Source organism: Equus asinus, chromosome 21 (genome assembly GCF_041296235.1).
Source record: "Equus asinus isolate D_3611 breed Donkey chromosome 21, EquAss-T2T_v2, whole genome shotgun sequence".
Lineage (NCBI taxonomy): Eukaryota > Metazoa > Chordata > Mammalia > Perissodactyla > Equidae > Equus > Equus asinus.
In genome coordinates, this window is record NC_091810.1 from 52,075,450 (window position 1) to 52,090,709 (window position 15,260).

Here is a 15,260-nt window from a genome sequence, read left to right on the forward strand (position 1 = left end):
GAGAGAACAAAGGCATAGTTGAGAGGACAGTCGTGGCATGTGTACTGTGATCCAAATGATGTTATAGACACTACATTACTGTAAACTAGTAAACCCGTAGGTCATAGACCTCCAGCTCCCTGATCAACAACTATTTCTGTTGAGTCGGCAGTTTCCAAAAAAGACAACGTGCTCCAAAATTTTAACCTGAAAACCAGAATTGTTTGTGACTAATACACAATTTCAGGCTCAGGATGATAGTAACTCTTAATATGATACTTTACTATGTAGTGGAGGAAGACATTTCTTCTACCCACTCTAGGTCCTTCCGGCTGGAAAACGAATTAAATTCACATGGCACAGAATAACAGGAGAAAATTAAACAAAGCTTCGTAACATGTATACATGGGAGAGACCGAAAACTGAGTAACTCACCAAAATGGTGGAAGCTCTCACCTTAAATACCATCCTCAGCTGAAGACAAAGGAGGATGTTGGGATTGGGGGGAGTCAGCAATGGGAGATCACCGGCAAAGCACAGTAAACAAGAGTAAGGTTTTTATGCAGATTTAGGTCCTTGCCTTCCACACTGATTAAGAGTTTCTAGAGATAAGATCATCCCCCCTTCTTCCTGGTACAGAGAGGGAGACACCTTTACAGATGGATATTTCCTCTAAAAATGTAAATGTCTCTTAACAAAGGGTAAGTAAATTCTACTTTCAGAGTTCCTCTCATGTCTGCAGTTTTAAAAAGTAACCAGCCCAAAATAATCCTCATGCCAAAGAGACATATCTTGGGGTGGCCAATTCCAGTCCTCCGTAGTCCCTCCTTTCAAACTTTTAAGTTTCACAGTTCTTTGAAACTTTAAGAGGTTTCATAGTCAGAAGCTGAGTGGTAGATTATTCCATCTCCCGGAACACATTCCTTAGACCTGGTATAGATCAGTCCAGGGAAATTCATTTTAGAAGTGGTGATGCGGGTGGGCTTCAAATTTGGGTCTATATTGTGGAGGCTAATGATCAGATATTTAATAAGAAGTCTTTCTATGGAAAGAAAAAGAAAAACAAGGTTAATGGTTGGAGCAAATTATAAACCGGTTTCTGAGCCCAGGGGGCAACCAGTCAAGATTTCTAGATGTCAGAGTCGAAGCATGTTTTGCAGTTTGAGATGTCTGTGATAATGTCATTGGATGTTGAAGTATCTTTTTGAGTGGCTTCCAGCCTACACAACAACAGACAGGAATCTCTCTTAAGTTTACATCAAGTTGTGCAGCTTCAGTTTGCAAGGCTTCAGGAAAAAGGGCAGGTTCAGTTCTCAATCATTCTGTATGAAAATGAGGGAAAAATTTGAAAACGTTAGTTTGGGGATTTGTAGCCAGATATTTCAGGAGACTGAAAGAATTCAGGATCCAGTCCAGTTCACACGTAGAAAAACCCTCAAAGACAATTAACAGGACTAGGATCTAATATCCACAAATGTGTATTATAGTTTTTTACTGAAACATAATTTTTCTCTCTAAAATCACTCTCATTTTTACCAAGGATAGCCAAATTAAGACTAACTGATTTGCCGAATAAGTGTAGTTTCAATAAAACTTGGCCCAATTATTTACGTAAGTGCAGCAAGAATAGCAATTGATCATATAGGCTCTTAAATCTGCTTTCCTGGAATTTTTTTGTGAGGAATCTCAGATTGAACTTTAAAGGCCTCTTGAGGCCAGAAGAGCCAAGCCAAGGACTTGCCATCAGATTTTGCCTGCAATACCTACAGATTTGGGTGGACTCCTCTCTTCTTGAGGTCCTCCAAAATATTTCAAGTTTCCTTGCACCTGCCAGATAAGTGAACTTCCTTACTTACCAGGTCAGACTGCTAGAATCTCTCTAAAAAAGGTACCAGGCCAATATTTCCAAGTGGCTTTATTCCAGAAAGTCAACCTTATTCCTCAAAGGCAGTATTGTCATATCTGTGCCTGTATGTTTCTCTCAAATATGACATTCTGGTCAAAGCCTTGGTAAGATAACCAATGTTTCCACTTGTGTCCTGTTATAAGGAGAACAGATTCCTATTGAACTTATGCAAATAACTATATTGCCATGAAATAACCATATTCTCTCACTAAGTTTCCAAATTTTGGAGGGATAAGATACAGAGAAAAAGATAAATGTTTCAGTTCTGCTCGCAAACGTATAATTTCACCAAGATGCTACAAGTCATAGCTAGCATAAGAGAAAAGAGAAGAAGATTTCCTTAAATCTGAGAAAACAAAGCAAAACATAAAAAAAGAACAATATTTCAAGCAAAAGTCATAAAAAATTATTATCATCCTCATCAGTTATACAGTCCTGTATAATTGATTCTTGATCTTAATCTTCTGTTAGCAGATTTATGATGTCATCAGTTTCTCCACCAGATTTCTGTAATTTCTTACCCAGTTCAGTTTTATTATCAGAAACCTGTATTCCAGAGTAAGTGTCAGAGTCTTTTCCATGAATCTTTCTGAAGATGAGACATATTTGCAAAAGCAAAAAGCATCAGAGTAAAACAATAAATGTCTGTAAACAACAAGACTCAAAAATGGAAATTGACAAGTTATTTATCTGACAAAGGGTTAATCTCCATAATATATAAAGAACTCACACAGCTCAACAACAAAAAATCAAACAACCTGATCAAAAAATGGGCAGGGCACATGAACAGACATTTCTCCAAAGAAGATATATGGATGGCCAATAGGCACATGAAAAGATGCTCATCGTCACTAATCATCAGGGAAATGCAAATCAAAACTACACTAAGATATCACCTTACACCTGTTAGAATGGCAAAAATATCCAAAACAAAAAGTGACAAATGTTGGAGAGGTTGTGGAGAAAAAGGAACCCTCATACACTGCTGGTGGGAGTGCAAACTGGTGCAGCCACTATGGAAAACAGTACAGAGATTTCTCAAAAAATTAAAAATAGAAATACCTTATGACCCAGCCATCCCACTACTGGGTATCTATCCAAAGAACTTGAAATCAGCAATTCCAAAAGTCCCATGCACCCTTATGTTCATCGCAGCATTATGTACAATAGCTAAGACGTGGAAGCAACCTAAGTGCCCATCATCTGATGATTGGATAAAGAAGATATGGTATATATATATATATATATATATATATATATACACAATGGAATACTACTCAGCCATAAAAAAGGATAAAATCATCCCATTCACAACAACATGGATGGACCTTGAGGGTATTATGTTAAGTGAAATAAGCCAGACAGAGGAAGATGAACTCTGTATGACTCCACTCATAGGTGGAAGTTAACATATAGACAAAGAGAACTGATCGGTGGGCACCAGGGGAAAGGGGGGGGTGGGGGGAGGGCGAAAAGGGTGAAGGGGTGCACCTACAACATGACAGACAATAATGTACAACTGAAATTTCACAAGGTTGTAAACTATCATAATCTTAATAAAAAGAAAAAAAGGAAATTGACAAAGAAATTTGGTTACTTTTGTGACATAAAACACCTTAAAATAATAACCAGAATTATGCCTGATAACCAGGATAGATAAGAATTTTAGGAATGTCATATAATTTTTTAAACATCTATATCAATAACTTTTACCCACAAAACACCATAGGTCCCTTTGACACAGTGTTTAGTTATGCGTTTAACCATAGTGACAACTAAATACTTTTAGGCAAATTCAGAGGATCAAACAGCTGTAAGACCTTAGCGCCTGTGATTAAAGACTTGCTAAACAATACAGGATATTTATTTTGATAAAACATACAATCCCTTCTGCTAGACAACTTAAAGAAAAAACTTTCCATACTCTCTTTACCAAGAGCAGACTAGAAGTTCAGGAGAATTATCCTTTGAGAGAAAAACCAACATTTAATTTCTGCACCAGCTTATTTTTAACATTAAAACTCATTTACTTTAATATTAGTCAACTTCACCAGCATAAAACTCCTTTCAGAATTGCTCCTTCACAAACCTTCCACTACTTTCTTTTTACCTTCAGAATTCGTCCCAAATTTTCTTCCCTTCTGGTACTTTAGGACAGATTTATCTTTCTTAACCCAACAAACAAACATATCTCACTCTTTATACCTTCTTTACTGAAAACATACATTTTACTTTCCTTAGATACAAAGATGTTTTCCTCTTAAATTTTTAGTGGCTTTAATTACATATATCAATTAAATTTTTAACCCTTACAGACCCTAGTAAAAACTAAAAAGTAAGCAACTATGAACTGTGTTTTATATTAGCATACTGTGGTTTGGCAAATTTATAAATACTTTTCATAATTTCTAGAAACATGCTACTTCGTGGTAAAATACAAGACATGTTTACTGATAGACCCAAACTCCTTTTAGTTTCTTTGTAATAAGAAGCCAAAAGTAGATAAACATATATTTAATAATTAATGTCTAATATATTATTTGGAAATGATCTAAATACTCAATGAATTTTATCATTTAAATTGACCTAGCAAAACTTCAAACTTTCAAGTTACCAAAAAGATTCTGGAATTTATTTTAAATATACATGTCATAAGACATAATTATTTTAAAAAGTTTACCTAACACTTGTAGCTTTTTCACATCTGTTTAGTTTACTCGATCCCAACAATTATTTAGATTGCCTATAAAACTTCATGAGACATTAGTCAAAATTAGCCATCATTTAAGTTATTATTTTTGTTAACCAGTTTTGTAATAGAGATAACATCAGCTTATTTGACCAATAAATGTAGAAGAAAGGCTGCATGTCTGCATCATATCCAGTGCTAACTCTGGAGGACATGTCCATTTTAATCAAACCAACATACTTAAATAAGCTTTCATTTACCAAAGATTAATTTATATCATGTTAACTTGAAAGACAGTTGAGTTAGGTTCTATAATATTTACAATTTACACAAGCGCTTATTTTTAGCCAATTGAACAAAGCTCTTAATTGTAGTCATATCATCTGGAGGTAAAAATATCATACACATCTAACATACATATAGACACACACACAGAGTCTCCACACCTATTGTTTTAAAAGTTACTGCCATGAATCAGGTACAGTAATACAAAGCTCCCTAGTTATGAATCCAAATTTTTTTTTGAGCCTTTTTAGTAATATTTGTGGAGAAGACACTCAAGATGCTAGATTTTTGGCAAGGGCACGCTTATGGCCACGTTTTTGGCCTTTTCCCTTTCCTTTTTTCTTCAGTCTTAGAAATTAGTGATGGGCTAGATAGTCCCCAGAGGATTTGCAGGCTCTTTGAGATGAGGGAAGTGGGTGGAGCCTGAACCACCTCTAGAGCTGCTTTTCTAGCCTCACAAGATTTTTTTAAAGATAGTTGCTCTTGATTTCCCGGAAACTGGGTTGTAACTCAAATGATAGTATAGGTTGATCTACCTGTCCAACTACATAATAAAGGTACAGAGAGAGAAACCTCTCAAGTTTTCTCCAAGATGGAGTTTCTGGGGCATAATCCATCCAATTGAAAGTGTTTCCAATTAAAATGCACCCAAGGGGTGAGTCTCCGGGGATGCTTGGGGTATTCCCCATAGCAGTAAAGCCAGTGTCTGACTGACAGTGGGCTGGAGAAAGGGTGCAGAGCCCAAGTGTGGGCATCGATATAGTTATAAGATGTAGTCAGGTCCCGCTCAGCCCAGGCACTTAGCCCCTGAGCCAGCACAAGGTGAGCCAAGGGAAGCAGGAGGCAAAGGCCTGGAGCTGGCCGGAGGCTGGGGCTCCCAGCACCGGGGTTGAGAGTTAAGTCCCTGGAAAAAATGTTTCAAGCTTTCAATTTACCAAAGATCCAGGTTCTGCTCAGGTCCAGCCTGAACTTAACCTCGACTTGGTGACAATAGAGGAGATGACAAAGGAAACAGACAAAGAAAGGAAAAGAGGAGATCAGGCCTCACCCTCGTGGCCTCTTCCAGAGGTTTATCAAAATAAGGGTCATACAACAGTTCTCATGCCGGGGCACACAACACGGGCAGGACAGTTCACAGAATAAATTGCAGGTCTCCTATCCTTATACCCGACTCAGTAGGCATCTAAAATACTCAACGAGTCAACTGCCAAGAGAGGGTACCCCACTTGGGGTCACCGGGGTGATCAGGCCCAGAAACCAGAGTGGGGGCTCCCAGGGGCGGATCCTTTGACACTTTAAAGATTTCTCTGTTTCTCAATTGCAAAGCTCAAAAGGAGCCCAAAATGGCCACTGTAACTTTAAGAGAGATGAAAGAAAAGGGTCCATTACCTTGAAAATCCCCCCTAAACCTAGGGCAGCGTCCTACCCGTTGTTCCTCCTGTGGAGTTCCTATAGCAAGGGGTGATGGGGACATCCCCCTGCATTGCATCCCTTGTATATCTTCCCTATTATGCCTGGCAGTAATAGGTGCCTGGTGAATGGTCTCAGAGATAAAAGAATAGAGAAAAACAGTGAAGAATTTTCCACCCATCTGGGGGACATTCTACCCATTTGCATCCTGGAGCTGTTCTCCCAAGAAAGGGTTCCCATACTCAACCAGAGGTTAGAGTTTGTTACTTTCCTTGAACCAGAGTCCCAGTTGGGACTTTCCCGAGGTTCAGAGTGTGGTCAGGAGCCATAGGGAGGGATCCCAAACCAGCCTTAGGAAAAGAAACCTGCTGCAGGAGTCTTGGAGATTGGCGGCCGTCCTGATGAGTTACATGGTCTACCTGTGGCCATGTAAAATTTATATATTAGAGATAGGATTAGGAAGGAATGGTTTAATTTGTTCTTCATCACCCTCAGGCTTAAGGTACTGGTTCTCTTCGGGTTGAATGCCATGGTTTGCCCCATAAAATAGCCATGGGCAGCAAACGTGGATTCATACAGCTGTCCAAGAAGGTTCCTGATGGAGAAGTGAATTTAGATCCATCCTTGAAAAAGAGAAAGGCACAAGGAAGAAAAGTGCACTTACCAGAACTTCAGCTCACAAGCTGGTGAAGCAAGGTCTCCATACGGGCCACCAGAAGAAGGGATGCAGGCTCTGCAAGCCAAGGAGTCAAAAGAAAGATTTCTTGGACTCTCAGGGTCTGGTAGTAGTACTCCTTTATTCAGAGAATAGCGTGGGGACAGGACCCATGGGCAGGACTTTATCAATAGGTCATGGCCTTATAATATTGGACAGGGAAGTATTCCCAGTTAGACATTTTAAAACATACTCAGGCAAAGTTGATATAACCTCTTTATAAAAAAAAATCAGCTCAAGCATTCTAATCTTTATAAACTTATCAACACTTACACTTTTATTTTTCATCATTTCAATTGTAACCTGAGTCAGGGGCTTAAAGCTAGTCACTATTTTTCTGTGTGTGTGTTTCTTTTTTAATTTGGCCTTTTCATATGTACCGATAAAAATTATGATGAGAACTCTCACAAATTTTTTCCCCCAATTTAGAAGTTTTCCCAATTTAAATGATCCATCGTCTGGCCATATTGACGAGTAGGATCTTAAAAGCAACTCAGCCAATAAGCTTAACCGTGGACATGGGAGGCGTCCCCAAAAGAGATCCAGAAACGTTCACTCCCAAAAATAGTCTAAGAAAGTAAAGGCCTTCCTTGCACAGCAAGCAACAAAGGTTGAGATGACAAAGGCCCCTCATGAAAGCAGTAGGGACCCCCTATGACAAACTCCCCTGAGAGCTGACACAGCCGGACAAAGAGAGAGTGTCCCGGAACCCCAGTCTACTCCACTGGCCACCAAGATGTGTGCCAGTACATGCCTCCTCCAGATGGCGGAGACCAGAAAATTCACAAACCCAGCTCTCAAGACATAGAACAAGACAAAAGGCCCAGACAACAGGCTTATAGAGGTGTCTGTACCTTATGACAAACAACAAAAAAAGACAGACGAGGAAAAGTACTCTCTCTGGGAGGAAAAGGATCTACAACCAACAGGTGCTCAACCAAATCCCAGAGTTGCTGAATCCAAGAAGCTAGTGACAAGAAATTTTCACATATTGAGGTATATAGGGTAACTATTCGAGTTCAAAACTGATTCGGCATGAACTAGAAAGCCTGACTTATGGCCTATCAAACACACATTGTACATCTGCTTATCCATTAAAGTAAGGACTCTCTTGAGAGAAAGAATGCATACTTCCGCTCCTGTGACCTATTGGTAACAACACCTTATTGGTAACGCCCTTTTGGTAACGCCTGGATTAGTCCCTTTCCTGGCATCATGGTCATGTTGACCTGCTAATTTGCAACTGAATACCTCTTTGAAAATGTATCCTGGGTGTGTCCAATGTATCTTCTTTGTTCTGAAAAGATATAAGACAGTACTGAAACTCACACTTCTCTGGAATGCCTTCTAAGGCCTTCCCCGGTGATAATCTTCACTTTGGCTCATAATAAACTCACCCCAATTTTGATTTATAGGTTGGTTATGGACTATTTGCATTGACACTAGCCTCACCAAAATTCCCCCCACTAGTCTAAAATTAGAAAAGCAGAAAATCTCACCACTCCTGCTTCCATTGGACCCTGCAAGCAGAGATCCGGGAGACTGACGTCGTAAGAACTCTTACCTCTTGCCAGCTCTCATCAGGGGTCCAGGATCTCTTGGTTGCAAGCAGTCCAGGAGTGAGCAGTGTCCAGCCAGTGAAATTTTATCCCATCCAAGTCGCCAAACTGTAGGGGAGGAAGACATTTCCTCTACCTGCTCTGGGTCCTTCTGGCTGGACAACAAATTAAATTCACATGGCACAGAATAACAGGAGAAAATTAAACAAAGCTTTATAACATGTATACATGGGAGAGACCCAGAAAAACTGAGTACCTCACCAAAATGGCAGAAGCTCTCACCTTATATCCTCAGCTAAAGACAAAGGAGGATGTTGGGATTGGGGGGAGTCAGTTATGGGAGATTACCAGAAAAGCACAGTAAACAAGGGTAAGGTTATAATGCAGATTTAAGTCCTTGCCTTCCACATTGATTAAGAGTTTCTAGAGATAAGGTCATCCCCCCTTCTTCCTGGTACAGAGAGGAAGACACATTTACAGATGGAGATTTTCTTTACAAATGTAAATGTCTCTTAACAAAGGGTAAGTAAATTCTACTTTTCAGAGTTTCTCTCATGTTTGAAGTTTTTAAAAGTAACCAGCCCAAAATAATCCTCATGCCAAAGAGACATGTCTTTGGGTGACCAATTCCAGTCCCCAGCAACCACATTTGCAAACTGCAGTTTTCAGCTTTAATTTTACTTTTACAAAAAAATGTTGAACTCCATGCCTATATTCAACAATGAGGTCCTGGAAGGTAGTTTGTACCAACCCATCTACAGTGTTCTTCATCTAGGCCCGCCCAACCTGATAACTTACACCCTGAGATCATAGGCCAGACGGGTGATTTCCAAGGCAGGGGTCTCTGTCACATCTCAGACCCCTTCTCTGCCCCAAGGACACAGCCCAGTGCCCCCACCCATTGTTTTCCCTCTCCTGGGCCCAACGAACCTGCTTGTTGCACAGTTTCCTTCACGTTCTCCCCAACTCTACCCCGCTAGACATCCACAAACTGGGTTTGGGAGAAGGACAATCCTACAGGCAAGAGTTATGTGGCAAAGGCTGTGGGGAAACAGATGGGTCAAGGGCAGCAGGGAGGCAGGCAAAGGCAACAGGAAACAGATGCACACAACACACACACACACACACACACACACACACACACACGCATGGTCCGATCTGAGACGTGAGGCCTCTACTGGTGCTGGTGCATCCGTCCTGGCCTCTCCTCTGAGCTGATTCTGGAAGCATAGTGGTCTCACACGTCCTCCTGTGTTCTTGCTAAGGCTCTTCCACTCCTGATGGAGGAACTCACTAGTCCCCACACTTTCCCATAATCACTACCTCCAGCCCACACCGTTCCCTGGAAAGACCAAACCAGGGCTTTTAATTGTTTATCTCATTGTAGCTCATGCATATTTAATAAACAAAAATTGTCACAAATTTTTATAAAGAGGGATGTGGCCTAAGAACCATGTGAAAAATGCAGCATGATATTTAGTAAACTTTAAATGTAGGGGGTGTGTTTGTTATAGATAAAACGTAACATGGCGAACATGTGTCATGAGTGTATGGAGAAGGGGATCATGGACCCAACCAAAGCTCCAGAAAGTTATCGCGGTTCCCAAGCTCTCCACGACCTGGTGGAGTCTTCAAAGTCAAACACGGGTGGGAGATTTATTTTCTGGCTGAATGAGCGAACCCATCACCTTCATCTTCATCCAGCCTCAGCTGTGCTCATGTCTCCCTCCTCCTTACACTTGGCCCTGACCCCACTCACTCTCATTCCGTTCACCGGTGCCTGGCTGCACTCCTCCCCACCTCCAGCTGGGTCCTTGATTACAAGAGATTGATGGAATCAGAGAGCGAATGAAGACATGGAGGAGGCTGGAAAAAGAGCATCAGCACAAGGCGATGAGGCATTTCCAGGAACTGAGATGAGTTTGCTGGAGAGTTAACGTCTCTACCCACAGTTGTTCTGGAATATTCCCTGAGCACACATTGGCTATGCAAGGAGTGACAAAAGTCTGTCTTGGTACACACAGCCCTGAGGTTCTTGGGCACTTGCTTTAGAGACTTACAGGCCTCTATTCTTCAGCAAACCCCGAGGTGTACTATCAAATATAGATTGTTATCTCCCTTTGAAAATAAGCAAACGGCTACTCCTTTATCAAGCTATTGAGAGTTCCTGCTCCCCAGCGGAAGGGGTGTTTCTTGAACTCACTCGTTCTACAGTCTTCCCACAGAAAACTGGGCAGCGAGGTTTGCAGAGATGTTTGGCAATGTGCTTTCGGAAGAACATGGAGAGATACCTTCTGAACTTCTCACCAACGAAGGCGTAGATGATGGGGTTGATGCAGCAGTGCGTCATCCCAAGCGTCTCCGTCACCTGCATGGCTTGGTCCAGCCGACTGGAGGTCTCAAAGTCACTCAAGCCAAAGATTTCCTGGAAGGAGCTCAGGAGAAGGACGATGTTGTAGGGAGCCCAGAAGAGAAAGTACACTATCATGATCACGAAAATGAGCCTCACGGCCTTGTGCTTCTTCCTGGGGAGACATTGAAGCAGGGTTTTCAGGATTGCTGAGTAGCAGATGATCATGACCAGCAGTGGCAGGACCAGGCTGAGAATGGTGATCATTATTATATGGAAATTCCTCCATTGTGGTGGAAAATAAGGGCCGCAGGAGTAAACAGACTCTTTCTCAGATTCCAAGAAGTCTTCTTTTTGGGATTTGGTAAAGATGATTCCTGGAAGAGAGGCAAACACAGCCACCAGCCAAGTGACCCCACTTGACACCACCCCAAAGGCGACGGTGCTGACCTTTAAAGGAATCACACGATGGACGATAGCCAGGTACCTGTCGATTGTCAGGAGGATGATGAAGAAGATTCCAGAGAAGAAGCCTATAAAATAGAGTCCAATCGAAAGTTGACACATTCTATTTCCAAAAACCCAACCGTGTGCTGCGTAGTGAGCCCACAATGGGAGGGTGAGAACGAAAAGCAAGTCTGAGATGGCCAAGTTGAGCAGGTAGATGTCAGCCACCCTCTTTAGCTTTACGTACTTTATCAGGACAAGGATGACCAGCATGTTGCCCAGAGAACCACAGATGAACACCAGCGAGTAGAGCGGGGGCAGGAGCCTGGCTACGATTTGTCTCAGGTCGGTTTTTTGGCAGGGCTCTGACGTACTGTAATCGATGTCATAGAACGGACTTGTCGTCTGATAACCCATCTTGCTCAACCCTGTGAGTAAAGAAACAGTGATCTCTTATAAAGTCCTGGAATGTGTTTAGTACCCCACCATGGATGCAAGCCATCTTATACAGTAATAGGTTTTTAAAGTTGGAACATAGATTTCCACATTTAACTGAGCTCCCTTTTTTGGCCAAACAATGAACTTTTTTAGTAAAGGGAAGGTTTGCTGCCAGCTTTTCTGCTCACTAGACGGACAGCTCAGCTGTGTTGGGGAAATTCATGAAAGCATCATCTCTCCAAATAAAATCTGGTGTTCTGTCACCACAGGGAGTGGCTTTGATGGGGCTTTGAAAAGAATTTCAAGAAACTGAGTCAGGCGCCGTCCAACACCGTCTTATAGTCCGTGCTGAAGCTGCTGGTCCCTGGAGTTAGCTTCCTCAGAGCATTCCCACGAGTGTGCCAGTCATCATGACCAGTTCCCAAGGGCGCTCTGCATGCCAACCAGTGTTCTAAGCTTCACATCCATTCAGTCATTAAACCTCAAGCTGACCCTAGGAGGCAGGTCATGTTATTGTCCCCATTTTGCACATAAGGACCTTGAAGCACAGAGAGGATGAGTAACTTGCCCAAAGACACGCAGCTAGGAAGCAAGTGATTTTGAATGCAGGCAGCCTGCACTTTTATCCACCATGCCACCCTTCCTCCTTGGCGAGAGGACTAAGGAGGGGGGGTCAGCCTGGCACCTCAATGTGGTCAGAATGAAAGGGGCTCGTGCCCAAGTGCCCCTCACAAGGTCATAGGAGCCAGCAGCCACTTTGTAAACGCCAGACTGCCTGTCTCACATTGTCTCTGAAGTTTGTGTTTGTAGTTCCTGAGCTGCTAAAACTAAGAGCTCCCACACATACATGAGAAATGGCCAAGTGGAAAATATTTCATCCACCACCACACATTCCGGGTTAGCTTGGCCCCTTCGCAGCCTGCTGGCTTGCCTGGTCTACTTCAGCTCCACTGCTCGGCTCAGAATTGCCTCTAATTATCTTTGTACGTCTCAAGCTCCCTGTGCCTCACGTTAGGCAGCTGGGAGAAGCACACAGAAAATTTCACCTTTAAATTCAGAGCCAGTAAAGGAATCATACACTGCATGTATTGTGAAACTGATATATTGAAGGAAAACTGTATTTCATATTATAATTTGATATTAATTTTCACAATATTTAGGCTTCCCTTTTTTCTGGGAAAAACAAAACGAAACAAAAGAACCAGACTTAACACAATTTCTGGTTGGCCCCACGTTCAAGGGCATCCCCTGCGGAGGCTGTTGTGCTCCTCACCAGAAGATAACCTCTTCCAAGAGTTTGGCCAACCATCACCTCTCTGAAAATCTCTCTTTTGAAAGGTGAGGGTTTGAAAAATAATAATAATAATTTTCTACCCTTAAAAACTTTCATTCAAAATCATGTTTTATATCTTTGATGTTATCACGGTCTGAAACTCTTTCTAAATCCTAAGTCTTTCCTTGTCTCAAAGATGGTATTTTAGGATAGTTCTACGAGCAGCTGGTATGGTTTAATGTCTTCTCTGGGTTTCCTCTACAGGCTGTTACTCAGCCAGGAGCTGAGCTGACTAGTGGCAAAGGGGCTGGGAGGTGACTTACCAGGAGGCCTTCTCGTCAGGGCACAGATGTCTCAGCTGCTCTGCTCTGCTGAGCTGTGTGAATCAAACATATAGACAGTGTGAAAGTAGGAAATGCAGCTTCTTTGAGAGGGGGCGGAGTTTAATGAACAAGTATATTACCAGGCAAAAAATCAGAGAACAGTTCTTCTTTTTTTCCTATTGAGCTAAAAATAGGCTGGAGACTAGACCTCCGTCTGAGAGTGTACTCGCCGTCTCCCCCGAGTGTGCCGTCTTCTTTTGGTTCTCTGCTCGTCCACTGCGCAGAGTCTGTTAGAAAACAGAAAGAACTGAAGGATGTTAGAACTAGAAGGACATTCACACCATCTAGTCCAAAGCCCTAATTTCCTGAAAGAAACTGCTGTCCAGGAAGCAAATGATTTCTACAAGACCTCAGGGCTTATCGGTGGTGAGGCGAAAAGGGTGAGAGATTCTGATTCTGTTCCTATTTGTCCTCCAGGAAAACCAGCTGGAACCAACTTCAAAGTGGGACAGGAGTGCCTCACACCAACCCCGCGCTCCCCTTTATCCACTCTCCTTCCATCCCCCTCGCCCACCTCGACTCACACACTCGCTCACCACTCAATACTGTTTTTCTCTGTAAACTAAAATAACATTGTCTAAAGGGTTTTAACTATAGGTTCACCTTGCAGCTAAACACGTCGCCCAGCTTTCTCCGGGTCAGGTACCTGAGGGGCAGTGGGGGGAGTCGTTATGAATGTTCCCTCTGCCTCGTCACTGTCTTGCAGCCCTCCACGCCAGCAGCACCTGTGAGCGCCTGTGCTGGGCCAGATGGAGAGGCAGCGGACCTCCTCCCGCCACGCACACAGTCTATCTGGAGTATGAGAAATTTTCAACAGGAAATGGGCAAAAATTGACAGAGGGACAGGGTCAGGTTCAGGATCATACGAGCAGACTACTGTATAGGCAGTCACATCGAGCTTTCTTCGTGGTTGGTTCCTTATCTGCAAACCTCAACTGTTGACAACAGAGCTGAGAACACAGGGGAGAGCCGCTCCTGAGCCACAAGCACGCCCTCTGGGGGTGTCTGTTTCCTCACTATGAAATAAGAAGCATTGGCTTCTGAGCTAAGGGATGGCAAAGGAGACCCTAAGCCTGTGGAGGCAGCCTCCCCCTCGGGCTGAGCAAGCGACTTCTTCAGGCAGACGCCCGAGCTTGAGGCCTGCCCGACCCTCAGCTTTCCCATCTGTGCGCTGGGCTGCACACTCCAGCTGCTCCCCGGGTCTGTTGGGAGGATTTCGTGAGGCAGCCCCGTCCAGGATTTAGCACAGAATATGCTCTCAATAAACCTCAAAGTCTTAGTTACTCATTCCGTAATCCTTTCTTAGAGACAGTTTATTTTATAGAATTCTAACAAAATTGGTTCGCTGGGGTCCCCGTCTAGAGCAGATTAGTGTCAGCGAACTAGAGGCTGGAAGGGTGAAGCTAATGGTTGGTGCTCAGAGACCAGGAGGAAATGAGTGTCGGGGAAAGCCAGGAAAGGCAGAAGTAGCCCAGCGACCAAGAACCAGCCCATATAGGGTGATGGTTTGTGTTACAACAGCGCCCAACGACCAGCAATCAAAACCAGGACAGTGAATCATGCAAAAGATGTTCCAGTTCATCCTGCATGGGCAATTCGAGAGGCGGTGATGAAGAACTGGACTCTGCAGACGTGCTGTGGGGTTTAAACCCCGGCTTCACTGTTTCCTTCTTGACTCTGAACGAGTTACTGAAACTCTCAAGCCTCAGTTTTCTTATCTGTAAAATGGGGGCAAAAACCCCAAAACACAAACCTACTCGATAGGTCTGCGGTCAAGATCAAATGATACAACAAGGGTAGGGTCTTTGCAGATCCTGGCCCTCTGT

General features: G+C 42.9%; 1 protein-coding gene and 1 long non-coding RNA gene across 2 annotated transcripts; both read right to left on the bottom strand.

The window, feature by feature from the left end:
- Positions 1-531: 531 nt before the first annotated feature.
- LOC139041349 (uncharacterized) lies at positions 532-9,612 on the bottom strand. The gene is made up of 5 exons (XR_011496327.1): positions 9,474-9,612; positions 8,549-8,651; positions 8,236-8,281; positions 6,934-7,002; positions 532-1,301 (listed from the first exon to the last, which is right to left on the bottom strand). It is a non-coding gene; the product is annotated as an uncharacterized lncRNA (long non-coding RNA).
- A 34-nt stretch (positions 9,613-9,646) lies between these two features.
- On the bottom strand, positions 9,647-13,661 carry LOC139041348 (C-C chemokine receptor type 5-like). The gene is made up of 3 exons (XM_070492608.1): positions 13,515-13,661; positions 13,375-13,427; positions 9,647-11,768 (listed from the first exon to the last, which is right to left on the bottom strand). Exon 3 carries the CDS (start codon positions 11,755-11,757, stop codon positions 10,693-10,695), a length of 1,065 nt encoding a protein of 354 aa, XP_070348709.1. The 5' UTR covers positions 11,758-11,768; positions 13,375-13,427; positions 13,515-13,661; the 3' UTR covers positions 9,647-10,692.
- Positions 13,662-15,260: the final 1,599 nt, after the last annotated feature.